This window comes from Labeo rohita, chromosome 8 (genome assembly GCF_022985175.1).
Source record: "Labeo rohita strain BAU-BD-2019 chromosome 8, IGBB_LRoh.1.0, whole genome shotgun sequence".
NCBI classification, from domain to species: domain Eukaryota; kingdom Metazoa; phylum Chordata; class Actinopteri; order Cypriniformes; family Cyprinidae; genus Labeo; species Labeo rohita.
This window is the reverse complement of record NC_066876.1, coordinates 37,607,277-37,634,965: the sequence shown is the minus strand read 5'-3', so window position 1 is coordinate 37,634,965 and position 27,689 is coordinate 37,607,277. Positions and strand designations below refer to the sequence as shown.

At 35.4% G+C, this 27,689-nt stretch overlaps 3 protein-coding genes across 6 annotated transcripts in view; 2 read left to right on the top strand and 1 right to left on the bottom strand.

The window, feature by feature from the left end:
* The first annotated feature begins 833 nt into the window (after positions 1–833).
* abt1 (activator of basal transcription 1) lies at positions 834–6,109 on the top strand. Its single transcript, XM_051117179.1, has 3 exons — positions 834–1,356; positions 4,923–5,098; positions 5,479–6,109. The coding sequence occupies exons 1-3, from the start codon at positions 1,014–1,016 to the stop codon at positions 5,857–5,859; spliced, it is 900 nt and encodes a 299-aa protein (XP_050973136.1). The 5' UTR covers positions 834–1,013; the 3' UTR covers positions 5,860–6,109.
* A 115-nt stretch (positions 6,110–6,224) lies between these two features.
* comta (catechol-O-methyltransferase a) lies at positions 6,225–18,378 on the bottom strand. The gene is made up of 6 exons (XM_051117181.1): positions 18,223–18,378; positions 13,870–14,041; positions 11,997–12,114; positions 11,139–11,332; positions 7,138–7,269; positions 6,225–7,038 (listed from the first exon to the last, which is right to left on the bottom strand). The coding sequence occupies exons 2-6, from the start codon at positions 14,038–14,040 to the stop codon at positions 6,859–6,861; spliced, it is 795 nt and encodes a 264-aa protein (XP_050973138.1). The 5' UTR covers position 14,041; positions 18,223–18,378; the 3' UTR covers positions 6,225–6,858.
* Positions 18,379–23,937: 5,559 nt separating this feature from the next.
* cdk16 (cyclin-dependent kinase 16) overlaps positions 23,938–27,689 on the top strand; it is a 52,624-nt gene continuing 48,872 nt past the window's right edge. The window contains exon 1 of one of the 4 annotated variants that reach the window (XM_051117177.1): positions 23,938–24,436. The gene's annotated coding sequence lies outside the window, so the exon portion shown is untranslated. Of the gene's footprint in view, positions 24,510–27,689 lie in introns of all 4 variants that reach the window. The other 3 variants (XM_051117174.1, XM_051117175.1, XM_051117176.1) reach the window with 3 other exon arrangements.

Here is a 27,689-nt window from a genome sequence, read left to right as displayed (position 1 = left end):
TTATTATACTGCAATTTATGCCTAAAAGTGTGCTCTACGCTGTAACAATTTGCAGATTATAATTAGTTATGTGCAGTTTTAAATATGTGACCCTGGACCACAAAACCAGTCTTAAGTTGCTGGGGTATATTTGTAGCAATAGCCAAAAATACATTGTATGCGTCAAAATTATAGATTTTTCTTTTATGCCAAAAATCATTAGGAAAGTAAGTAAAGATCATGTTCCATGAAGATATTTTGTAAATTTCCTACTGTAAATATATCAAAACTTAATTTTTGATTAGTAATATGCATTGCAAAGAACTTCATTTGGACAACTTTAAAGGCGATTTTCTCAATATTTAGATTTTTTTGCATCCCTAGATTCCATATACTGAAATAGTTGTATCTCGAACAAATATTGTTCTATCCTAACAAACCATACATCAATGGAAAGTTTATTTATTCAGCTTTCGGATGATGTATAAAGCTCAATTTTGAAAAATTTACCCTTATGACTGGTTTTGTGGTCCAGGGTCACATATGAGACTGTTTAAATGGCGTAGGCTCAAATATTTCCTTGTATTGTGTCGCCCTCTACTGATTAGTATGAAAACTACAACAACACAGTGCTGTAAATACTTTAAATCCCCTCCCGTAGTCATTTTTGAAGTATATGACATTCAGATAAGGTTAAAATTATATATAAGCTTATTCTAATAATATCTGCTCCATAAAGGCTATAATAAAATTGAAATCTATAATATAATACAACGGACAGAGGCGCGATGTAAAAACAGTTCTGTCTCTTTAAGAAAGTCCAGGCTGCCTCTTGGCGCTTGATATTGACGTCAGAGTCGCTGTCGGTGCCACATGTGTTGAGCGAGTCGATTTATTTCTACCATTTGGAAACAGATCTTTATGGATAAAGACAATATTTTACATGGAAATATACTGGTCACTCTTTCGTAGTAAGAGTCCTGTCAGATTAAAGTGTTTTGCATCGGTTCATGTAATAACTGTCACAGCTGATTATGGCTCTTCCGCAGAAGAGTGAAGTTACAGCAGAGCTAGAAACACAACCCATGGCCAGTGAAGAAGAGTTAAATGACTCTAAACGAGAGGAAGATGAGAAGCAGGAGGAAGACGGTGTTGAAGATGCTGATCACGAGATGAACTGTGAAGATGACGATGATGATGACGAAGCTCTTGACCTCGATATAAATGAAGATGATGATCCTGAGAAGCCGAAGGGTAAAAAATGTCTTCCAGGCATCGTGTATTTGGGACACATTCCTCCGAGGTTGAGACCGAAACAGTTGCGAACTATGCTGGGAGTGTACGGAGAGATCGGGCGGATCTTCCTGCAGCCTGAAGGTAAAACTACAGTCTTTTACCGTAATATACGATTAAAACAAACCTGTTTGTTTACTAGTCAGTGATAGACATGTACGGTCATGTGAAAAAGTGAGGACACCCTACTGAATTCCATGGTTTTCTGTATCAGGACATCATTAAAAACAAAAAAAAAGGTCCTTGGCTGGTCTTATTTTGAAAATAAAACCTCAGATGAACAACAACACATGACAAATTGCACCGTTTCATTATTCACTGAACAGAAATAAAGTCAAAATAGAAAAGCCATCTGTGACAAAGGACACCCTTACTGTTAACACTGGAATTAAGAGGGTAAATCACAGTCAAAAACCTTTGATGAACTGATCATCATCGGTCTGAGCGCCTCTATAAACACAAAAGCTTTGTCAGTTTGCTGGTCTGGAGCCTTCAGGTGTGTGTTAACACAATGCCAAGAAGTTAAGACATCAGCAATCATCTTAGAGAAGCACTTGTTGCTGCCATCAATCTGAGAAGAGTAATACGGCCATTACAAACAATTTGAAGTTTATTCACAAGTGGGAGACATTTAAAACAGACACCTCTCCTTCCAGGAGTGGACGTCCCAGAAAATTCACCCCAAGATCAGACCGTGTAAAGCTCAGAGAAATGACAGACAACCCAAGAACTACACCTCAGACTCTACAGGCCTCAGTTCACATGTTAAATGATAGAGTTCATGACAATACCATCAGAAAAATATGGGACAAAAATGGCATGTTTGGAAGACTTGGCAGAAGAAAGACTCTTCTATTTAAAACAGAAAAACAGTGCAGCACAGTTTAGGTCTGCAAAGTTGCATCTGAACAAAACACAAGTCTTCTAGAATAATGTCCTTTGAACAGACGAGACTGAAGTGGAGATGTTTGGCCATAACGCACAGCGCCAAGTTTGGTGAAAACCTAAAGAGCATATCAGCACAAACACCTCATACCAAAAGACAAACATGCTGGAGGAGGGCTGGTCATTTTGGGCTTGTTTTGTAGCCACAGGACCTGAACACCTCACAGTCATTGAGTTATCCATGAACTCCTCTGTATATCAAAGTATTCTAGAGTCAAATGTGAGGGCGTCTGTCCGACATCTAACGTTGGGCCAAAATTGGGTCATGCGACAGGACAATGATCCCAAGCCCACCAGCAAATCTACAACAGAATGGCTGAAAAGAACAGAATCAAGGTGTTGCAATAGTCCAGTCCATGTCCAGAGCTCATCCTGGCTCAAATGCTGTGGTGAGAGCTGTGCGTAAGCAAATGCCCACAAACCTCAATAAACTGGAGCAATGTTGAAAAGCAGAGTGGTCCAGATTCCTCCAGAACGATGTGAGAGACTGATAAAGTCACGCAGGAAATGAACGCTTCAAGTTATGCTGCTAAAAGTGGATCTACAGGTAATTGACTCATAGTGTGTCCTAACTTTGTCACACATGGCCTTTCCATATTGACTTTATTTTTCTTAAATAAATAATGACACAGTGTGATATGTCATGTGATGATGTTTATCTGAGGATTTATTTTCCAAATTTTAAGACCTGCCAAGGACCAGACAATTTTTTATTATGTCCTGATACAGAAAACCATGAAATTCAATAGGTTGTCTGAACTTTTTCACATGACTGTATACTGTCTAACAGTGCACACTTATTACAGTAACAGCACGTCAAAAGCTACATTTTAAGACTTCTTGACATCAGAATTGTTATTTTGTGACTTTTATTTGATGTCTGTTAGCTCTGGGTTTATCTGTGTATGAGTGCACTCCTTAAAGTACTACATTAAACCTTTAAATCAGTCTGATTAAGTCTCTTATTCTCATCAAGTCTGCATTTATTCGATCAAAAATACAGTAAACAGTAATTTTGTGTAATATCATTACGGTTTAAAATAACTATTTTCTATTTGAATGTATTTGAAAATGGTATTTGTTCCTGTGATCAAAGCTGCATTTTCAGTCGCCGTTACTCAAGTCTTCAGTGTCACATGAAACTTCAGATTTGCTGCTCAAGAAGCATTTCTTCTTATTATTATTGATGTGTAAAACAGTTGTGCTGCTTAATGTTTCTGAGAAACCTTGATTCACTATTTTGAGGTACAAAAATTTGGGCTAAGTGAACTTTTGTCAAGCTTTTGATCAAAAGTGACAGTAAAGACTTTTATAAGACAACCAGTCAAAAGTTTTGAACAGTAACAGTTTTTTGTTTTTTTAAAGAAGTCTCTTCTGCTCACCAAGCCTGCATTTATTTTACAAAGTACAGCAAAAACAGTACAATTTTGGGTAACAATTTAGAATAGGTAATGCTTATTCACTATTAACTATGACTTTTCCCTCAATAAATTCCTAATTTGCTGGCTATTATTAGTTAGTAAGGGATTAGGGATGTAGAATAAGGCATTAATCTGTGCTTAATTAGTACTAATAAATGGCTAATAATCTAGTAATATGCATGCTAATAAGCAACTAGTTAAGAAACTGTAAAATAAAGTGTTACCAAATTTTGAAATATTGTTACTATTTAAAATAACTGCCTTCTATTTGAATATATTTTAAAATGTCATTTATTCCTGTGATTTCAAAGCTGAATTTTTAGCATCATTACTCCTTCAGAAATCATTCTAATATTCTGATTTGCTGCTCAACAAACATTTATTATTATTCATTATTATAATTATCAATACACTTTTTTCTGGATTCTTTGATGAATACAAAGATCCAAAGATCAGCATTTATCTGAAATAAAAAGCTTTTGTAACATTTTGTAACTTTTGTATACACTACACCACATATAATTTATTTTTTTTATAATTATACATGTATAATATATTTTTATTTTATTTTTAATTTTTTGGGAAAGCAAGAATGCTTTAAATTGGTCAACGTAATGATAAAGACATTTCAGATAAATACTGTTCTTCTGAACTTTCTATTCATCAAAGAAACATGAAAAAATCTGCTCTGCTGTTTCGAACATAATAAATGTTTCTTGAACAGCAAATCAGCATATTACATTGATTTGTGAAGGATCATGTGACACTGAAGACTGGAGTAATGATGCTGAAAATTCAGCTGCGCATCACAGGAATAAATTACATTTTAAAATGGATTCAAATAGAAAGCAGCTATTTTAAATAATAAAAATATTTCAAATTTTTTTTTTTTTTTTTTTTTTTTTGCTGTGCTTTGGATCAAATAAATGTAGGCTTTGTGAGCAGAAGAGACTTCTTTGAAAACAAAAAAAATCTTACTGTTCAAAAAGTTTTGACTGGTAGTATGTATATTACAAAAGATTTCTGTTTCAAATAAAATTCTGCTCTTTCTGTTAATCAAAGTATAGTGCAAAAATGTAAACTGGAAAACAAAAAAAAAAAAAAATTAATAATTGATCATAACTGAGAACCAAATCAGCATATTAGAATGATTTCTGAAGGATCATGTGACACTGAATACTGGAGTAATGATGCTGAAAATCCCTGTACAAAAGCATAACTTGTATTAAAGTTCATGTTTCACGTTTGACCGACATATAAACATTTTTTGTGACTCTCTTGTAGATCGTTGCGTGAAAAGAAAGAAAAAGAAGGCGGGAAGCAATTCATCCAGTTTCATAGAGGGCTGGGTGGAGTTCAGAGACAAGCGCGTCGCTAAAAGAGTCGCAGCCAGTCTGCACAACACACCCATGGCCAACAAGAAGAGGAGCCGCTTCAGCAGTGACCTGTGGTCCATAAAGGTGCATAATACAGATACACTACCAATCAAAACACTTTCATTCAGCAAGAATGAATTCAATTGATCAAAGGTGAATACTAGAATGATTTCTGAAGGATCATGTGACACTGAAGACTGGAGTAATGATGCTGAAAATTCAGCTGCGCATCACAGAAATAAATTATACTTTAAAATATATTCAAATAGAAAGCAGTGATTTTAAGTAATATTTCACAGTATTACTGTTTTACTGAATTTTTAATCAAAGTTGTTTCTTTCAAAAATATTTAAAAAATCTTACAGACCCCAAACTTTTGAATCATTTTAGTAGCTCCCTTACACAGTGTGAAACTGATCATATCTGATGCTGTTTAGTTACTTCTTCCTGTCTCTTTCATCAAGTATCTGCACAGATTCCAGTGGTGCCATCTCAGCGAACGTTTGACTTACGAGCAGACGGTGTATCATCAGCGTATGAGAACTGAAATCTCCCAGGCCAAGAAGGAGACCAACTTCTACCTGGCCAGTGTGGAAAAGAGCCAGAAGCTGGAGAACCTAAGGAAGAAGAAGGAGAAGAAGGGAGAGGTCCTAGAGCAGAAGACCTGGGACTACAAACAGCGACCTACAGAAGAAGAGCTGCAACTGAAACGCTTTAAGAACAAAGGCTTGTCCAAGAAGAACCTCCAGAAGGCGCAAGAGAAGAGCAAAACCTTCCAGGAGAAAGCTCAGTCCAACGTTTCCCTCCTGGCCAAGATCTTCGGTGGTGGAAGGGCTCAGGATTGACATGCTGAGAACAACTGACATTCAAGTCTTGTGTATTTGTGTACATTCTTCTCAGTCTTTGAACAAATTTCTACAGTTCTGCTTGTGCTTTTTGACACACGAGATTGTTCTGATTGACTGTTTCATACATTCAAAATAAAAACAGTGTAAAAACACTTTTCCCATGAAAAGAGGCTTAACGTCTTCTGAAAGCATAATGCGTTGTTCATTCATTAAATTGTTCTCTAATTCTATCCCATGCCTGTTTCAGAAATTTGCAAAATTAATTACTTTTAGTCATTTTAACATAGAAACTGTTATTGGCTGAGTTTTTGGGATTCAAATGAATTATTAATGTTAATAAAATAGTCTTTATAAACAAACTGTCATATGTATTGAACCTCAACTTTTATTTGAACACAATATCAATATAAACACTGCAAAAAGAGTTTTCTTACTCAGTATTTTTGTCTTGTTTTCCAGAAGAAATATCTAAAAATTCTAAAAAGCTGTTTTCTTGAAAATAAAAAGCAAACAAGAAAAAATATCTTTGATTACCCAACATCCAGAAGTTATTTATTTTGATACATTTCTTCAGAAAACTAAATTAAATATCTGATGTCATTTTGCTAAAAAGGCTTAGATATTTGTTCTGGAAAAACAGACAAACAAACAAAAAGAAATACTGAAAAAAAAAATACATTGGTAGACTTCTGTGACATTCTTTGCTTATGAAAAACGAGAATTTTTAAGAGATTGAATTTCATAGTTTTATCAAACAATATAACCGCTCTCTTAAAAATCCAACAGAAGATGTCAGCGGGTCAAACCGTAGCTCAGCGGGAATGGTGCATTTAAGTCGATTTCACAGCATTACATTGTTGCGAGGGTTTTGTTAAGGACAAAAACATCAGTAGACTCAAACAGCTGGGTATTTTAGAGGAAGTGGCCTGTTCTTTTTCCCCTTGTGCCACCCTGTTTTCACGTAGGCCTACATCTGCTTGTTAAATGAGACCTTTCTCATCCTAAAAAGACAGATTTCTCCAGGCCATCTTCGAGTTTGGTGTACTCCAGGTTGGACTTGTAGTATCTGCTTTCATAGCGTGGGCTGCTCCTCACATATTTCAGATATTCTGGGGTTCCGGGACAAATGACGTTGTCGGCCAACAGGACAGTGCCTTTTTGGAGCAGACCGCAGTCCTACAATGTTATAAAATTGATGTGTTTGTAATTTTCCATATGTCAGAAGAACCTCTTGAGGGATTAACATAAACAATAGTGTACTTTTTGGTTTCTTACCTCGAGAAGTTTAGTATCTAGTAAGTAACGATCTTTCCAGTGGTCCAAAAACACAAAATCAAAAGATTTGACTCCAAATCGTTCCCTCAGTTTGGGGATTAAATCACCAGAGGGTCCTTCCACTAGAGTAACCTTTAAAAAACAGAACAAAGAACGCACTGTTACCTTTAAAATACAACTTCAGTCCTTTAAAGCAACTATATGTGTTTTTGTATATATTTTCTTTACAGGTAAGTGAGTAGAATTTAGTCATGTACCCTAACACTATTTAAAATATAAAAGATATGAATTAAGCTACAAACTCCATCATGATGCCAGCCGCTCCAACTGATTAAAACTCGTGATCATTCACTTCAAACGATTCATTAGCAAACACTACAGTAGATCATCACTTAATGATCTAAAAACACTAAAAAAATCATTTTTGAAATTCCGAGTCAGTTAAACCATTGTGTCACAAAATGATTTGCTCCATTTAAATCACGAATCGCGAATCATTTCATTTAGAACGAACCATCGGATCGCGTAACGCAAATCATTTGATCCACATCGGGACTTAGATGCGGATTCGCAAATTAGTGGATTCAGACTGGGACTTTGCTTATCCCGAATCATTTGATTTAGATCGGAACTTCGGAGCGCGGGTTCGCGAATCATTTGATTCAGTTCGGGACTTCGGAGTGGGTTCGCGAATCATTTGATTCAGTTCAGGACTTCGGAGTGGGTTAGTGAATCATTTGATTCAGTTCGGGACTTCGGAGCGTGTTTGTGAATCTTTTGATGCAGTTCAGGACTTCGCGGTGGGTTCGCGAATCATTTGATTCAGTTCGGGACTTCGGAGTGGGTTCGCGAATCATTTGATTCAGTTCGGGACTTCGGAGTGGGTTAGTGAATCTTTTGATTCAGTTCGGGACTTCGGAGCGTGTTTGTGAATCTTTTGATGCAGTTCAGGACTTCGCTGTGGGTTCGCGAATCATTTGATTCAATTCGGGACTTCGGAGTGGGTTAGTGAATCTTTTGATTCAGTTCGGGACTTCGGAGCGTGTTTGTGAATCTTTTGATTCAGTTCGGGAATTCGGAGCGTGTTTGTGAATCTTTTGATGCAGTTCAGGACTTCGCTGTGGGTTCGCGAATCATTTGATTCAATTCGGGACTTCGGAGTGGGTTCGCGAATCATTTGATTCAGTTCGGGACTTCGGAGTGGGTTCGCGAATCATTTGATTCAGTTCGGGACTTCGGAGTGGGTTAGTGAATCTTTTGATTCAGTTCGGGACTTCGGAGCGTGTTTGTGAATCTTTTGATGCAGTTCAGGACTTCGCTGTGGGTTCGCGAATCATTTGATTCAATTCGGGACTTCGGAGTGGGTTAGTGAATCTTTTGATTCAGTTCGGGACTTCGGAGCGTGTTTGTGAATCTTTTGATTCAGTTCGGGAATTCGGAGCGTGTTTGTGAATCTTTTGATGCAGTTCAGGACTTCGCTGTGGGTTCGCGAATCATTTGATTCAATTCGGGACTTCGGAGTGGGTTCGCGAATCATTTGATTCAGTTCGGGACTTCGGAGTGGGTTCGCGAATCATTTGATTCAGTTCGGGACTTCGGAGCGTGTTTGTGAATCTTTTGATGCAGTTCAGGACTTCGCTGTGGGTTCGCGAATCATTTGATTCAGTTCGGGACTTCGGAGTGGGTTCGCGAATCATTTGATTCAATTCGGGACTTCGGAGTGGGTTCGCGAATCATTTGATTCAATTCGGGACTTCGGAGTGGGTTAGCGAATCATTTGATTCAGTTCGGGACTTCGGAGCGTGTTTGTGAATCTTTTGATGCAGTTCAGGACTTCGGAGTGGGTTCGCGAATCATTTGATTCAGTTCGGGACTTCGGAGTGGGTTCGCGAATCATTTGATTCAATTCGGGACTTCGGAGTGGGTTAGCGAATCATTTGATTCAGTTGGGGACTTCGGAGTGGGTTCGCGAATCATTTGATTCAGTTCGGGACTTCGGAGTGGGTTAGTGAATCATTTGATTCAGTTCGGGACTTCGGAGCGTGTTTGTGAATCTTTTGATGCAGTTCAGGACTTCGCTGTGGGTTCGCGAATCATTTGATTCAGTTCGGGACTTCGGAGTGGGTTCGCGAATCATTTGATTCAGTTCGGGACTTCGGAGCGTGTTTGTGAATCTTTTGATGCAGTTCAGGACTTCGCTGTGGGTTAGTGAATCATTTGATTCAGTTCGGGACTTCGGAGCGTGTTTGTGACACTTTGGGACACTTTCTCTTAACACAATATTGCATTTTATGTTATTGTTTTTGATTAACTACCTTTACCTATAATGTGAGTGTTTAATGTTGCCTTTGGTTTGCCTTGATGTACTGTTTCCTATTTAATACTGTACAGCCGCCTTGTCACAATTCTGTATTGTTAAAGGCGGTATATAAATAAAGGTGACTTGACTTGACTTGACTTGACTTGAATCTTTTGATGCAGTTCAGGACTTCGCTGTGGGTTCGCGAATCATTTGATTCAGTTCGGGACTTCGGAGCGTGTTTGTGAATCTTTTGATGCAGTTCAGGACTTCGCTGTGGGTTCGCGAATCATTTGATTCAGTTCGGGACTTCGGAGTGGGTTCGCGAATCATTTGATTCAGTTCGGGACTTCGGAGTGGGTTCGCGAATCATTTGATCCAATTCGGGACTTCGGAGTGGGTTCGCGAATCATTTGATTCAGTTCGGGACTTCGGAGTGGGTTAGTGAATCATTTGATTCAGTTCGGGACTTCGGAGCGTGTTTGTGAATCTTTTGATGCAGTTCAGGACTTCGCTGTGGGTTCGCGAATCATTTGATTCAGTTCGGGACTTCGGAGCGTGTTTGTGAATCTTTTGATGCAGTTCAGGACTTCGGAGTGGGTTCGCGAATCATTTGATTCAGTTCGGGACTTCGGAGCATGTTAGTGAATCTTTTTATGCAGTTCAGGACTTCGCTGTGGGTTCGCGAATCATTTGATTCAGTTCGGGACTTCGGAGTGGGTTCGCGAATCATTTGATTCAGTTCGGGACTTCGGGGCAGGTTAGTGAATCTTTTGATTCAGATCGAAACTTTGAGCGAGTTTGCAAATCATTTGATTCAAATTGGGAGTGGGTTCGCAAATCTTTTGATTCAGATTGGAACTTTGGAGCCCGGATCGTGGATCATTTGATTCAAATCAGAACTTCAACGCGGGTTCGCAAATCACTTGATTCAGCTCGGGATTCGGAGCATGTTCGCGAATCTTTTGATTCAGTTCGGGAGGGGGTTTGCAAATCATTTGATTTAGAACTTCGCGTATCAGGAATAATTTGATTTAGATCTGAACTTAATTCCCGAATTATTATTGGTAGTAATTTTATTAGCTTTTTAACTTTTCTTAGACATTTTTGGATTAAATATTTTTCGATAGAAATTAGATACTTTATTTGCTGAATTAAACCCAACGGAATGAGTTTGAATATTACAATCTGACATATACATATCATAATTTATATACATACTACTCATTATTATTATTATGCAGTAAGCAGTGTGCAAATCTTTTATGCCAAATATACACTGTTGAAAACATTTTTTTTGGAGTATATTTTACAAGAAAATACCATATTAGTCTTTTTCTACCTGCAAATTTCATGTTTACTTATATATGTTTGGTAACACATTAGAATAGGGAACACATATTACTATTACTAATTTTGAGGTAGTTGTTTAGGTGTGGGGAAGGTTTAAGGGATCCATAATATGATCATGCAGAATAAGGCATTAATTAATTCATGGTATGCTAGTATGATGCATGTTTATAAGCAGCAAGTTAATAGTGAGAATCGGTCCTTAAAATAAAGTGTTACCGTATGTTTTATTTAAATAATTTTTTGTAATTATTTGTGCAATTAACTAGCAATTTCGGAGTGAACGTTGCTGTATAAGCCCTACACCATTTTTTTTCTCAGTGTAGCCTATGCAAACCAGCTCTTTTCTCACCTTGTCCTGAAGGCCGGCGTAGGCGATGATCTGACGAGCAACTGCGGCAAAGGCTGGGTTAAATTCGACCGTGATGAGTTTGGAGCCAGGGGACAGCAGTCGAGCGATCCGAACGGTGGAGTAGCCGCAGTACGTGCCGAGCTCCAGAGCCGCGCTGGGGTTAACCTCCGTCAACACCGAATCCAGTATGAGCCCTTCAGAGAGACACACAGAACACAACCAGAGGAGAACTGAGAAAACTAATCAATGATGTGGCTAATGACATAGTTGAAATATCATTAGAGCCTTTCTGCCCCATTAGCAGCTCCACGCCGTTGTTTATTCATCAGTGCCTGTTGTCACACGTGAAATTGAGCTGCTAATAGGGACAAGATCATACTGATGTTTGTTGTTGGGTGTCATATAATGCTACTAATACATTTAAATTCCCCTCAAATTCAAATGATGGACACCTTGCACTAATGTCTGCTAATAGCCAACAATCAAAATATAATAAGTTTGTATATTGCATAAAAGATTTACTGCATATTAGGGGAACACATCTGAAATGAATCCATTCTCAGTCCGATAATGCATGAGCGCAGCTGATCGCTGCAATTTTGATTGTGTTGCATGCAACGGCTGCACATTGTGCACATGCGTACATGCAACTAGTGTGCATGTGTGCAGCCATGCAGAAAGCGTATTGACCCAGTAGACAGGAGCCTGCCATCACTTCTCATTCAGAACAGCCGGCTGTGAGTAGCCCTAAAGCCATTTACTCAAGAGCGGAAAAGAGCAAAAAAACATCAGGCTAATGCCGAGAAAATTAGAAAGGGAGCAGAGAAGGAGGCGAGGGAATGGAAAACAGGTTGCTACCTTTATCATCGCCCACGTTCATGGCCCATTCTTTGTTCCGGCAGTAATGGTCGATGGCGGAGATGACGCTCTGAGGGTCTCCTTTTGTGGCGTTCTTCTGAACGGCTTTCAGCATGCGCTGTGTTCATAAAGAGCAGCCATTATCAGCAATGTTCTTAAGCAAAGCACAGGCAAAGAACAATAAAGACACGTTACAGGAGGCCATTAATTACTCTTGCTTTCAAAATGTTCTATTGAAAAATCCTGTTTAATCCTGAGTCCCTTAAAAATGTACTGTAGCTGTACTGTGGGACAGATGTCACAAGCTAAAACTGTGCTATTTTAATATATCCAGTGGTACTTAATGATTAGCGTATGCATGTACCATGGTATTTACATGGTGTATTAGATTCTTATTCACAGATTATTGGATTTACACTACCAGTCAAAAGCTTTTGATGTTTAAGATGTTTGATGTTTTTTTAAAGAAGTCTCTTCTGCTCAACAAGACTGCATTTATTTGATCCAAAGTACAGCAAAAACAGTACAATTGTAAAATATTTTAAATATTTAAAATAACTGTTTTTTATTTTATTTATTTATTTTATTTCAATATTTTATTTTTGAAATGTAATTTACTTCTGTGATGCGCAGCTGTATTTTCATCATCATTAGTCCAGTCTTCAGTGTCACATGATCCTTCAGAAATCATTCTAATATGCTGATTTGCTGCTCAACAAACATTTATTATTATTATTATTATTATTATGTTGAAAACAGCATATTAGAATGATTTCTGAAGGATCATGTGACACTGAAGACTGGAGTAATGATGATGAAAATTCAGCTTTGATCACAGGAATAAATTGTTCTAAATATTCAACTAGTTATTTTAAATAGTAAAAATATTTTACAGTATTACTGCTTTTGCTGTATTTTGGATCAAATGCAGGATTGGTAGGCAGAAGACAATTTTTAAAAAACAATAAAAAATCTTTTGACTGGTAGTGTAAGTTTAATTTTGGAAATGGAAAATATAATTTAAATAATAAATAAATAATATATTTTCAGTAATTAATATTTTTATAATATATATCTAATAAACATTATTATCTGTGATTCATTGTTTTATTGTGGTTTCATTGTCTTAATGAAAAACATAATTTTTCAGTAATAAATACATTTTTAAATAATATATTTATAATATGTGTAATGTGTGTAATGAACAAATTAGAGGTTGACTGATTAGCAGCATTAAACGTTTATAAAACATGTTTAGTAATAAATAATTTGATAATATTTATATAATATTTTTTTAAACATTATTTTAAATTGAATTGATTAGAGACATATAGTTAGTTAGTCACCATACACCATAAACAAGGACATTAACAAAACAACACAAATATCTGTAAGAACAATGTAAAAGATCTAAAACGTATCTACATTATACTTTAACATACACACAAATACAAATATGTACAATTAATTTATACAGGACATATCTACACCTACTCATATTCACGTCTCACATTTGGTACACATTTTTACTTGCCCCAGGTCGTCTAAATCGTTTCCTTGTAGGTAACAACTAAAAATGAGAGATGAATCCTCTGTGATAACCAGCGCTTTGTATACAGTATATAAATATCATTCAACATAGAATCAGATAAATAGCATATAACCCAGACATGTTCTTTACAGGCTTTGTTGGATTCACCAAAAAAACAGTATTTTCATGGCAGATGACCAGAAAAAAGGGTATTTCTATGGTTCCATGTTCAAAACACCATTGTAATAGCATGTTTTTTCTTTCTTGGCCTTGAACATCAAATCACAGCAGCTTGAACCTCGCGTAAGTGAGTGATGTATGTATGATTGACATGAGAGCCACCTGAGGTTGTGATGATCCTGTCAAGATGTCAAGGACCCGCTCAAAGATGACCGCGTGCCACAGAAGTGCCAGCCAGCTGCTTCTCTGCACAGCTGCGGGGATGAGCCAGCGATAGAGGACGTACAGGACAGCTGCCGAACCCGCCGTCGCTGCCAACAAACTCCACAGCATCCTGCGAAAGACAGGCAGAGACATTCACAAAGAGAATAAATGATTAAGGTCAGCGAAAAAATGACATTAACAGCAGAACAATTCACAAAGGGTGAGACTTCAAAGCGGTGTCAGAAAGAATCACACAAACACAGATACGGCATCAGTGTGAATCAGGGGGAAAATACAGGTGAAGGTCAAAGGGTAAATCTCACAAATCTGTTAAGAACATGTCCTTGTTTTTCATATTTCGCTCCTAAATCAAAAGTAAGTTATAATATATTGTTGAAAGAAAATGAATCATGAAGACATGTCATAGCATCCCAACTACATTCTACGCATTTAAAGATGATAACAAGTGATGTCCAGCTAGGGAAAATATAGTTCTCTCCATAAATATAAAAAAGAGCAAGCAACATATTGATGAGTTTTCTTTGGATTGTCTGACTACTTGAAGGAGAATATAAAAAAATGTAACTTAATCTGTGTTTCCTGCTAGCTAAATTTCACATACATAAACAAATGTCTATTGTCAACCATTGGTCCTCTTAAGGTGAAAAAACGTGGTTTCTATAGTTAAACCATGGTCACCACAAATTAACCATGGATTTTCTAACCATAGTTTAACCATGGTATTTGTAGTACAACTGTGGTTATAAGAAAAACATGGTTGATACAATGTTACTATAGTAAAATCATGGTTCATTTTTTCTTAAGGGATTTATATTTGTGTACTTTTTTTTTGATGTTTTGTACTTTTTAATTTAAAATAATGAGAAAATTTGCGAACCCGCACCGAAGTCCCGATCTGAATCAAAAGATTCATGAACCTGCACTGAAGTCCCAACCTGAATCAAAAGATTCACGAATCCGCTCCTAAGTCCCGATCTGAATCAAAAGATTCATGAACCTGCTCTGACCTGAATGAAAAGATTCACAAACCCGCACCGAAGTCCCGATCTGAATCAAAAGATTCATGAACCTGCACTGAAGTCCTGACCTGACTCAAAAGATTCATGAATCCGCTCCTAAGTCCCGATCTGAATCAAAAGATTCATGAACCTGCTCTGACCTGAATGAAAAGATTCACAAACCCGCACCGAAGTCCCGATCTGAATCAAAAGATTCATGAACCTGCACTGAAGTCCCAACCTGAATCAAAAGATTCACGAATCCGCTCCTAAGTCCCGATCTGAATCAAAAGATTCATGAACCTGCTCTGACCTGAATGAAAAGATTCACAAACCCGCACCGAAGTCCCGATCTGAATCAAAAGATTCATGAACCTGCACTGAAGTCCTGACCTGACTCAAAAGATTCATGAACCTGCACTAAAGTCCCAACCTGAATCAAAAGATTCACAAACCCGCACCAAAGTCCCAATCTGAATCAAAAGATTCGTGAACCTGCACTAAAGTCCTGACCTGAATCAATAGATTCGCAAACTCGCTCCGAAGTTCTGATCTGAATCAAAAGATTCATGAACCTGCACCGAAGTCCCGATCTGAATCAAAAGATTCATGAACCTGCACTGAAGTCCTCACCTGAATCAAAAGATTCATGAACCTGCACTGAAGTCCCAACCTGAATCAAAAGATTCACGAATCCGCTCCTAAGTCCCGATCTGAATCAAAAGATTCATGAACCTGCACCGAAGTCCCGATCTGAATCAAAAGATTCATGAACCTGCACTAAAGTCCCGACCTAAATCAATAGATTCACGAACTCGCTCCGAAGTCCTGACCTGAATCAAAAGATTCACAAACCCGTACAGAAGTCCCAACCTGAATCAAAAGATTTGCGAACCCGCTCCGAAGTTCTGATCTGAATCAAAAGATTCACGAACCTGCATTGAAGTCCCAACCTGAATCAAAGGATTCACGATCTGCGCTCTGAAATCCCGATTTAAATCAAATGATTCACAAACCCACCGTGAAATCTCGATCTAAATCAAATTATTTGCGAACCCGTGCAACCCCCGATTTGAATCAAAAGATTCCTGATCCGAAGTTCCAATCTAAATCAAATGCTTCGCGAAGCTGCTCTGAAGTCTTGATCTAAATCAAATTATTTGCAAACCCACATAAGTCCCAATCTGAATCAAATGATTCACGATCCGCAATCCGAAGTTCCAATCTGAATCAAACCAACCCGCTCCGAACTTCTGATCTAAATCAAATGATTCATGATATATATAAATATATATATATATACTGATGGACGTATAATATGTGTCAGGAGCATTCACTCACTATCATTATCTCATTTTTGACCGAGATGGCTTTTAGCTGTTTTTTTTATTATTATTTTTTTTTGTAGTGAGTTTTATTATTATTGATGTTGGACAGAAATACAGCAGGCTTTGTGAGACTTATCTCAAAACTCACTGCCACTCACATTCAATGTTGACTTTACTCCAATTCAGTGCAACAGAACCCTTGGACCTAAATTATTGATCATCTCACGTGTTTATGACATATGGCCACACCTGTGTAAATACCCACAGCTCTATCAGCCATATTATGATGCAAGTTCACATGCTAAATATTTGCAAGGACATTTAAGATATTACAAATGATCAATAATATTCAGACTGGCCACATAAAAAAACTGACACAATATAAGAAATACAAAAAAAAAAAAAAAAGGAAGGACAGGGTTAATAAAAACTTTGACTTTCAGTGGTGTGAAATGCCAAACTTTCCCTCTCCTGTTTCAATCCAGTGGCCCTAGAAAACACTGAAAGTCTTCTTTCTGTGCCGTGCAAGATTTGGACTCATGCCTGGCGAAGGAAATGAATTAGCACAGCTTCATCTCCACAGCAAATTTACCACTCATATGAACAGAGTGTGCCTTGTAATGCCTTAATGGCAACTTTTTATGGCTTAATAAAGTTAAACCCTTACCCTGATAGTTCTTACTCTGCACCTAGTGTCAGGTCAGCTTCACATTTTCTAGAAGTTCTAATCATCAATGGTTGAAATGTTGACTGCTTATCTGTTTTACATCTGTTTTTCACACCTGCACTACTTGTTCAAAGGTTTTGGGTTGATAAGTTTCTGACATCATAAATGTCTTTATTGTCACTTTTGCTGAATTAAAATATTTTTAAATCTTACCAACTTGAGAACTGAGAACTTTTTAATCTCAAAAATGAAAATTTAAACTCAACTCAAGAATTCCATACAATTAAAAATGCTTCTTAAAGTAACAGTTCACCCAAAAATGAACATTCTGCCACGTTCCGATCCTGTTTATGAATTTATTTCTTCTGCGAAACACAAAAGGCTTTGGGAGGGAAAAAACACATATTTTAAAAATATCTTCTTTTGTGCTCCAGAAGAAAGAAAATTCACACAGGGTGAATAAGTGCTGACATAATATTCATTCTTGGACAAACGATCCCTTTAAAAAGAAATTTCTTTACAGAACCTTTCTTTTCACAAGTACAGAAAGTAAGTGCAGTATACCGCCGCACGCAGTTATCACAGTGCTGCCGAAATGACACTGATCCAAATACATTCCTATTAGTAAAGCTCAGAATAAGGACTTCTGCTCCGGCTTTCTATGCAGACACAATGGGCCGCTCATGAAGAACCCCAGGCACGATCCACTGGAGTAACATAGTGAGACGCAGCACTGACAGTGCGAGCCTGTGCGCTGTCAGAGCGTGCTTTAATTAAAGATGCTATCGCCATCAGACCTGCAGCTGAAAATACAGCCCCTAAAAGAAGCAGAGAGACGGAGAGACAGAAGTGTCTCTTCTCTCTTAAGCGGCCGGTTTTATGGCTCCTGACGTCTCCTCCGCACGTGGCCTGCCAGAGACCTCGGGACTTTAAACAAGACTGAGTTCTGATTACTAGGCCACATGAATATTTAAGCCTCCTGCTTAATTATAGATTGCAGCTAGACTTTAGTAAACTGAAGTGTGTCTGTTAACACGAAAGCAGCGAATCAACACATTGTGCACGCTGTGCGCGAGATGTGCCAAATCTCAGTCTTGCTTATGAATAAATATTGAAGTGTGAACAGTATTGGTTGAGGCTGGATCATGCATAAAGTTACATAAACACAATGTGTTACGGCAAGAAAGGATTGTCACAGAATACATAATACATATGCATGCATTTCCTTGAATTTCATAAGCCAAACAAAGAACAATCTGTTGCGATATTGTGCCAAACAACATTTCCATAATCTTACTTCCTTTCGCAGCTGTCTTCACAAACACACACACAGAGACGAGCTTTCCTTTCTCTTTCACTCCGATGCCTTTCTCTGACAAAGTCTTTCTCGCTGGCCCCTCTCTCTCTTTCTCTCTTTCTCTCTCTCTACCTCTGTCTCTCTGCCCTCCCACTTCTGTTTGCTCTTTCTATCCTGTTCTGCTGGTCTGCCTTGATATGTGTTGAAAATGATGTATGACCACAGGTCACACTAGAGAGAGAGAGCGAGGGAGATACAGCACACACGTGTGTGTAAACATACAGGCTACCGCTCATAAATACTCAGACACACGGCAGGAGAAGGAACTGAAAACTTGGCCAGCAGGGCTGAGTTTTTAATCCTCCTTTAGCCAATCATGTTCTAATCTTCTCACGCTTTCTTACGCACCCTCTCTGCCGCTCGCTCTTTCTTTCTCTTCTCTTTTCCCCATTTCTCCTCCTCCGAACCCTCCCTTTGCACACACTGACACACGGATAATGATGACAAAAGAGGGGCCTCAGCATCACCGTTTTCCAGCATACGGAGGGAATGTAAAGCGTGGTACGTCTCCTGCAAAAAACACACATTTACCCCTTTAACTGTCACTCCCATTTTTGAACACAGACATAAAAATGCATTATCCAGACTTACATTTTTATAATTCATGAATGAAAACATTTTGTAATATGATTTTGATGTACATTTTCCATGGTAATGCAATGTCTGATTTTAAAATGCCTTTCAAAGGATGAATTTTGAAATTTTAAGTTTTGAGCTGATATATAATTTCTTATGATATCTAAAGCGTGATAGGGAAAAAGGCAATGAAGAAAGTCTTTTGTGACAAAGGTCAGAATTCATGTTATGATGTAGATTTTTTAAGTGGCACTCTTGACATATATTAATCTATTACTTTTCCTGCATAATTTCTAACACAAATTTAGTCTATTTAGGACTCTTAGACCTTTCCAACGATGTATAGTTTGTCATGATTAGGTTAGGATTTATTTGTAATATGGTAAAGTAAACTTAGGCGTCCCACAGGGTGGACAGTGACAGTTAAAGGGTTAATGCAATACTTCAATCTTCTGAATGCCTATAATGCATTATGAAGATATATATTATGATGTACATTATGAACATAACTTATTGGACCTAGGTTTCATTTGTTTAATGGAAATTTTTTAAAATTATAAATTACAAAGGTTAAACTTTATTTTAAGGTGTCCTTGTTACAGTGTAATTATATATTTAAGTACTTAGTAATATTAATTATCTACATATACTATATGGTTAGGGTTGGGATTGGGGTTTGGCTTAGGGTTACGTGCATATAATTATACATAATTAATTGTTATTTTAATAGTAATTACATATTACATTTATAAATGTCTATATATAATTAGCTGATACTGGAGACTTTCTTTCTTAAGATGCATTCATATTGACTGGTATTGGTGTATTTTCTTAAAATTAATATAAATTACCGATACAATGGTATAACATTCACTTAAATTAATTTGATAACACTATTAAATTTAATGTTTAGCAAATGTATATTATATATGCAAATATTTTTGCAAATATATATACATACATATATATGTATGTGTATGTATATATATATATATATACACACACACACACACACACACACACAATAACTGTTTGTTTGCTTTATATTTGTTAATTATAGACAAAATGTTACAAAATTATAAAGAAATTTTTCCAAATAATTTAAAATACCAAACCAAAAAATTCCAAACCAAAAATATATTAAAACCAATAATTATCAGCTAATATTGGAGACATTTTAATTTTTATATTTACTGATAATGGATATTTAATTGTGTACGGCCTTTTCCTAATTTTTTCATTTAAATTACTGTACTATCATATGACATTCACATATATTTAAATTATAGTATATGGTATATCTATATAATATATAGTATATCATTAGCAAGTCTCAAAATTAAAATGAACAGTTTGTTTTTTTGTATATTTTATTAATTATCTAAATAAATACAAAGAATAGTAAAATAAATTAATATCTATAAATTAAAATTGGTAAAATATTTTATTTAATTTATTTTTGTTATATATTTTAATATTTTCATTAAAAAATAATATCTTTAGCAAGTCTCGCAATTAAAATGAACAATTTTCTTTTATTTTTGTTGTATATTTTACTTATAATACTTATATTTTACTTAGTATTTTTATATAAAATATATAAAATGTAATATATAGTATATCGTTAGCAAGTCTCAAAATTAATATGAACTATTTTTTGTTGTATATTTTAGTAATTATCTAAATAAATAAAAAGAATGATAAATTAATATCTATAAATTTAAATTATATAAAATATTATGATTGACTGACTATATTATTTTATATTATTTTAGTTTTATATTTTACTATTTTATTTTAAGTAAAAGAATATTTTATATATATATATATATATATATATAAAACACATTTACACACACACACACACACACACACACACACACACACACACGATATCTTGTTACTGTTACAATTATGAGCCAAATCATTCCAAGTTTATTAATATTGAATACTGACTGATATTGGACATCACTGTGCATCAATCCCAAAATAGCTTTGAATTCACATGTAAAACCATTTTGTTACATGTGAAACATTCTGTGCACAATGTTCTAAAATCACATAAATATACACATGAGATATTCATGTACATTTTTCACAAACACACTGCATGAGCTCTACATGTGGATTATGAAAAACAAAAAAAAAAAGAGAGAAAAAAAAGGGTAAAGGAGGCGAGAGGTTACAGATCCCAAATGTATTCTCCTTAGTACATGTCATCCCCGATCTAAATCATCCACACACACAAACACAATGATACTTCCAGTTGGTGCATCCACATACACAGGTGCACACGTCGTTCTGTATTGTGGTTCTGTGAACCTCTAATAGTGTCGCTCTCAACATGTTAAGCACTTGAAATGTGAATGTACTAATGAATGCAGCACATTACAGCATGCGTCAATGGGTTTGCCTTTTAGGTTTGCATCAGCCACTTAACTCCTCTTATCTGCATTACTGTTCAGCAGCATAAATGAGACCTTAATAACATGCTTATTTCTAATTAAAGCGCAATCAAATGTGGTCATCATCAAGTAATAAGTATGGCATGTTGAAAGTCACCTGACCTGGCTGAACAGTGGCTACTGGTGGCCGAAAAAGGCATTTTCAGAAGTGCTCTCGTAATTAAGACAAGGTCAAACATACATGTGTTCCCTTGCCAATGGCTGGTGTTACACATAATTAAGAGCCGTTGAAAAATAATAAAAATAACACGCTTGGTGCTGTATTTCCAAATGTATGGATACAAAAGGTGTTACCTTACAGTATATGAAACTCAAATGCACATTTATCTTGCTTTGTGTGTATGCAAACTTTTTTTAATTTTCGGCACCAACATGCAGTGCTTTTACTTTTAAGGTCAAGTTACGTATGCAAAAAATACTAACCTGGGTAATTCTCAGCATTCAGTTTGTTCCCTGGCGAAGTAAAATGTTGGGAACTCCTAAAGGAACAAAAGAAATGTTCATTTGCACCCAAGGCACATTGACGTAACCCCCATACAGTGGGTTTCCAGGACTAAAGTAACTGCTGGGGGCTCTGATGCATGCCAGAGCGGTGACTCACTGTGGGGCTCCACTGCTCTGCATCACACACACACACAAACACTCACTCATTTCAGGTTAGGTTTCCCCCAGCTCTCCTTACCCATCCTGTTTAATTATCATATAAATCAATGCTGTCGCTGCAATTATGAATCAGGCTAGATATCCGAAACATAATGCTCTAATAAGGTTACATGTGCTCAAAGCAGAAATTGAAAGATACACTGAAATTTTAATTTAGGTTTTATTCCAGATGGATTGGATTTCATTAGTTAAAATATTTTTGCATATTTTTAAAAGTGAATAAACACATACATACTATATATGAAAATATGTGCAATATTACTTAATTAATGTTATTTATTTATGTAGGTTTTCCAGGTGGATTTAGTTTTTTTTAATTAATTATTTATTGGATTTTTAATACTTTTACATAGCATGAATGAATACGTATGTAATATATTTAATAAGTATACTGTACATATAAAGTATATATTATGACATTTATTACCGACATAGACTTATGTATGTGAGGATATGTACCATAAAGGTTTTAATTTATTTTATTTTTTAATTAATTTTTATTTTTTGGTTATCCCGGTGGATTTAGTTTTTTTTTTTTTTTTATTAATTAATTATTTATTGGAATTTTTTTTAAAATATTTGTTTATATGTTATTATAGCATAGGATAGTTTATATTCACATAAATAAATAAAAAAATAAATATTTTAAAATGTCTCAATAACAGTATACAAAGCATTCTAAAAATTTATGATGTATTATTTAGATAGATGTAAAAATAGATATTTAAAGCAGAAATTGCAAGATACGCTGAAATTTTAATTTAGATTTTATACCAAATGGATTGGATTTCATTAGTTAAAATATTTTTGTATATTTTTAAAAGTGAATGAAAACATATAAATTATATAGGAAAATATGTGTAAATATATAGTATATGTAAAATACATATTATTAAATTTATGACCAACATAGAATTATGTATGTGAGGATATGTATCATAAAGGTTTTTTAATATATACATATTTTTAATTACTTAATTAATGTTATTTATTTCTTTAGGTTTTCCGGGTGGATTTAGTTTTTATTTTATTTTTTTTTTATTGGATTTTTAATACTTTTAGCATAGCATGAATTAAAATGTATGTAATATATTTAATAAGTATATTATACATATAAAGTATATATTATTAAATTTATTACCGACGTAGACTTATGTATGTGAGGATACGTACCATAAAGGTTTTTATTTTATTTTATTTTATTTTTTCATTAATTTTTAATTTTTTGTTTTTCCCAGTGGATTTAGGTTTTTTTTTATTAATTATTTATTGGAAATATTTTTGGAATATTTGTTTATATGTTATTATAGCATAGGATAGTTTATATTACATAAAGAAAGAAAGAAAGAAAGAAAGAAAGAAATATTTTAAAATGTCTCAGTATTCAACAGTATTCAAACCATTCTAAAAATTATGATTTCTTATTTAGATAGATTTAAAAGTAGAAATGTAAAGCAGAAATTGCAAGATACACTAAAGTTTTAATTTAGGTTTTATACCAAAGGGATTGGATTTCATTATTTTAAATATTTTTGCATATTTTTAAAAGTGAATTAATACATATGTGTTATATATATATATATGTATTTAATTTGTATGTTATAAAATATATATTATTAAACAGTAAACTAACTAATCTAATAGAATGATACACTGATTTATTTGTTAAGCTAGGGTGGAACAACGTAGATCTACACTGAGAAGCCGTTTAACTGCTGAGCCTAATCCTGTTACAAACTACTGCCATTTAACGTAATTTCGTGAACAAATAATATGTGCAATATGTAACAGCTCAGCACGACATACAGCGGCTCACAGCACTCTGCATTAGACGCTGCACTCCCACTGCCTCTCCCCTGCGCATTCCACCTGGATGGTACAGTCTGAGTTGCTTGAAAGGAATTCGGGTCAGCCCACTATGAGCCAGTTTAATTTATTAGGGGTGGACGGTTTCACATCATATCCAAATTTCGTGACTGCAGTTACGCACAATATAGAGAACGAACCTCATCAGGATGATGTCCTACCAAAACACAGATTTATCAAAAACAAGAGCGTATTAATGACGGAGGAATTTGCGCAATGACATAATTACACGCTCCCCAGCCTATCCAATGAGTCGCGGCAGCGGAGTGAGTGACTCGTGAGTCTATTCGCAGCTGCTCCGTCGCTTCCACGATCCACTCCAGTCCGGATTTGGCAAGGAAAGGAACAGCTGCTGTAACGTTTTAGCAATTTCAGGAGAGAAGGAGCAGCGGTGAGACATGCGGGGTGTAGAGGAGTCGCTCCAGCAGCAGCGGAGACCGGACGAGCAGCAGCGGCGGCAGTAGAGGATCATGGCCGAGGACTATTGGGAGCGCTCGGCGGCTTTGGGATATTATTACTGCTGTTAAGATTACACGACAACACACACTCACTCACACAAGCACACACGGATCTCAACTCCACGGGTAAGAAAACCACCCCGGATATCGTCCTGTCCCGCTCTGATATTTCACCTGAAAGTGGGAAAAGACAGAAAAAGTAGGTTTAGGCCGTTTTTGTGGGAGTTAATTCGAGCCGGACAGTCTGTGTGTGTGTGTGTGTGTGTGTGTGTGTGTGTGTGTGTGTGTGTGTGTGTGTGTGTGAGATATATCCTGCTCGGGTCGGTCGGTCTCTGAATGAAAACCGAGAGATTGTTTTATGATGTGTGCGAATTTACAACAGTTTAGCTGGAAAGAAGGAATAAAAATGAAAAAGGCGCGTTCCTGTACAACGGCCGTTTAATGCTGCTCTTTAAATCCAGCTAACTAGCTAACCTGGCTAGCGTGTTTATGTGTGTGTTTACTGTGGATTAGTCAGCAGTCTGGCTGTAATCAATGTTTAATTTGATTAATCTTACTTATTTATGGTTTGCCTGAATAATTATGTTGTCCTGAGGGAGTTTTGTGTTTTATTCAGTCATGTTGTGCTTTCTAATAATGTCATCCGAATTACCTCAGTGTGTGTTTATTAAAGGTGTATGTTCAATTTCGTTTAACATATTAACAAAAATATTAAAATATTTAATTAAATGCCTCTGTACATGTTCGCAATGACGTATTTGACGTTGGGAATGGCGTGTGGTGATGACAGCATAACGTCACTCATTCACAGGGTGATGCTGTTATAAAAGCACGTCATAGTTGTGTCCTATGGAATTCGTGTTATCTAGGGCTGTAACTGTACTTGGATCCATTTCGAGCACAGAAAGGCCATAATGATCCTTCCAGCTCCCATTGATTTCCCAGCAGGTGAAACCACATTTGGCGCAAGGTAAACCGATGGAATGGGGAAGGAGAAATCCAGCCCGACTCCATCAAAACTGGTGTGAGATGCCGCAACCGAAGACTCGGTTCCGGTCAGATGGAGCGGCGTGTTTGACAGGTGCCGGTCTGATTCAGAATGGCACGTTGGAGGCGTGGGCGCATGTCGAGTGGGTTGGTTTGTGGAATGTTGTCGTTAGACAGATGGTTCAGGAGTCTTTGATTTCCTCACCTGAATTGCCTTACACAGTTGTTGTGCGTAATTTGGATGCTTTAGTTAAATGGCGTCCGTCAGCCCAAATTCAAGTGGTGGTTTCCATTGATTGCTTAGTGAAGAGAATTAGGGAAAGCACTTGACCTTTGACTTCCGTTTTGAAAGTAATTGGCTTCGAGGCAGGGGTAGAATCATTCCAGAGGAACGTGCTTTGCTCGCGAATTGGTGTGTAGACATTTTTAAGGTTTATTTAGCGACAGATGGATATATTTCACTGAAATCTGTGCATGCTTAACTGATAAACACATCTTTGCTGCAAATATACCAACAGATTTGTCAGTATTTGATGGTTTAGGGTTTTCAGGAAGTATTTAATATAAAAATATCCTTGTTTCTTTTCACACTTCTGTGTATTTTCTTTTATGAATTCACATTATGTAATCAGCTTTATTTTGGTTTCAGAATCCTCATCAGCCGTTAAAAAACCCATATTGATCAACCATTGGCATATTTTGCCTACGTGATATTCTTTTTAGTGTTGTAGGCTGTTTTTCTTAAAGATTTAGCCCCAAAATATCTTCATCTCATTTACCTGCTCATAATTTTCTGAAATATTTCTAGCACGCCCCTGAATTTGCTTTGTTAGTGTTGGATTTGTACATTGCACATTGCTGACAAAGTAAGGTAATAATAATAATAAAAGCTTTATTTATACAGCATCTGAAAACAAAAATACCATAGTTAATAAGATTACAAGTGAAACTCAATGTAATGATAAGAAAAGATAAAGTTAATATGCATAAAATACATAACAAAAAGTGAAATTAAAACCTGTCATAGAATTAATCAGAAAAATCATTTGCTATCTCAGAACTAAAATACAAAAGTTTTTACTTTTCTTTAAAAAAAATATTTTGCAAGCAACTGCCTTAATTAAATAAAGGTTTTTAGCTTTAAAGACAAGAAAATGTAAAGTGAATATACGTATAAAATGCAAATTAAAAAATGGAAATTAAAACCAAATCATAATAAATGACAACATGAAACAGAATTTACCAGAGAAATAATTTGCTAGTTAAAAGCTAAAGTTAAAAAAAGTTCATAAATAAAGGTTTTTAGCTTTCTTTTAAAAAATATTTAGTGAGCAACTACCTTAATTAACCCACTTTTTTATAAGAAAATATAAAATGTATATAAAATGTATAACAAAAATGGAAATGACAACATAATACAAAGAAATTTTAAGTTTAGCTAAAATTAAAAAAAAGAAATAAGTAAAAATAATAATACTAATTAAATAAATTAAAGGTTTTTAGCTGTAATGACAAGAAAACATAAAATTAATATGTAGAAAACAAATGTATATGCATAACAAAAAAGGAAATTTAAACCAAATAATAATAAATGACGTCATAAAACATAGTTTACCAGAGCAATAATTTGCTAGTTAAAAGCTTAAAGAAGTAAATAAATAAAGGTTTTTAGCTTTCTTTTACAGTTTTTAGCTTTCTTTTAACAATATGTAGTGAGCAACTACCTTAATTAACCCACTTGTTAAGAAAATATAAAATTAATATATATATAAAATGCATAACAAAAATGGAAATGACAACATAATACAAAGAAATTTTAAATGTAGCTAAAATTAAAAAATGAAATAAGTAAAAATAATAATAATAATTAAATTAAAGGTTTTTAGCTGTAATGACAAGAATTAACCCACTTTTTATAAGAAAATATAAAATTTTATATATATATATATATATATATATATATGCATAACAAAAATGGAAGTTATAACCTAATAATAATAAATGACAACATAATACAAAGAAATTTAAAGTTAAAAGCTAAAATTAAAAAAAGAAGTAAGTATAATAATAATAATAATTAAATATAGGTGTTTAGCTATAAAGACAAGAAAATATAAAATTAATATGTATAAAACAAATGCATATTTAAACCAAATAATAACAAATGACATCATAAAACATAGTTTGCCAGAGCAATAATTTGCTAGTTAAAAGCTAATAATAATAATAAGAAGAAGAAGAAGAAGAAGAAGAAATAAATAAAGGTTTTTCGCTTTCCTTCACAGATATAGCAACTTACTGAATCTATTGATAGTGTGATAGCTTTGAGGCATGGTTGACAAAGCCTGCTTCCTCGGTTCCTTTCAATTGTTGTAATCATCTTCGTTACTGC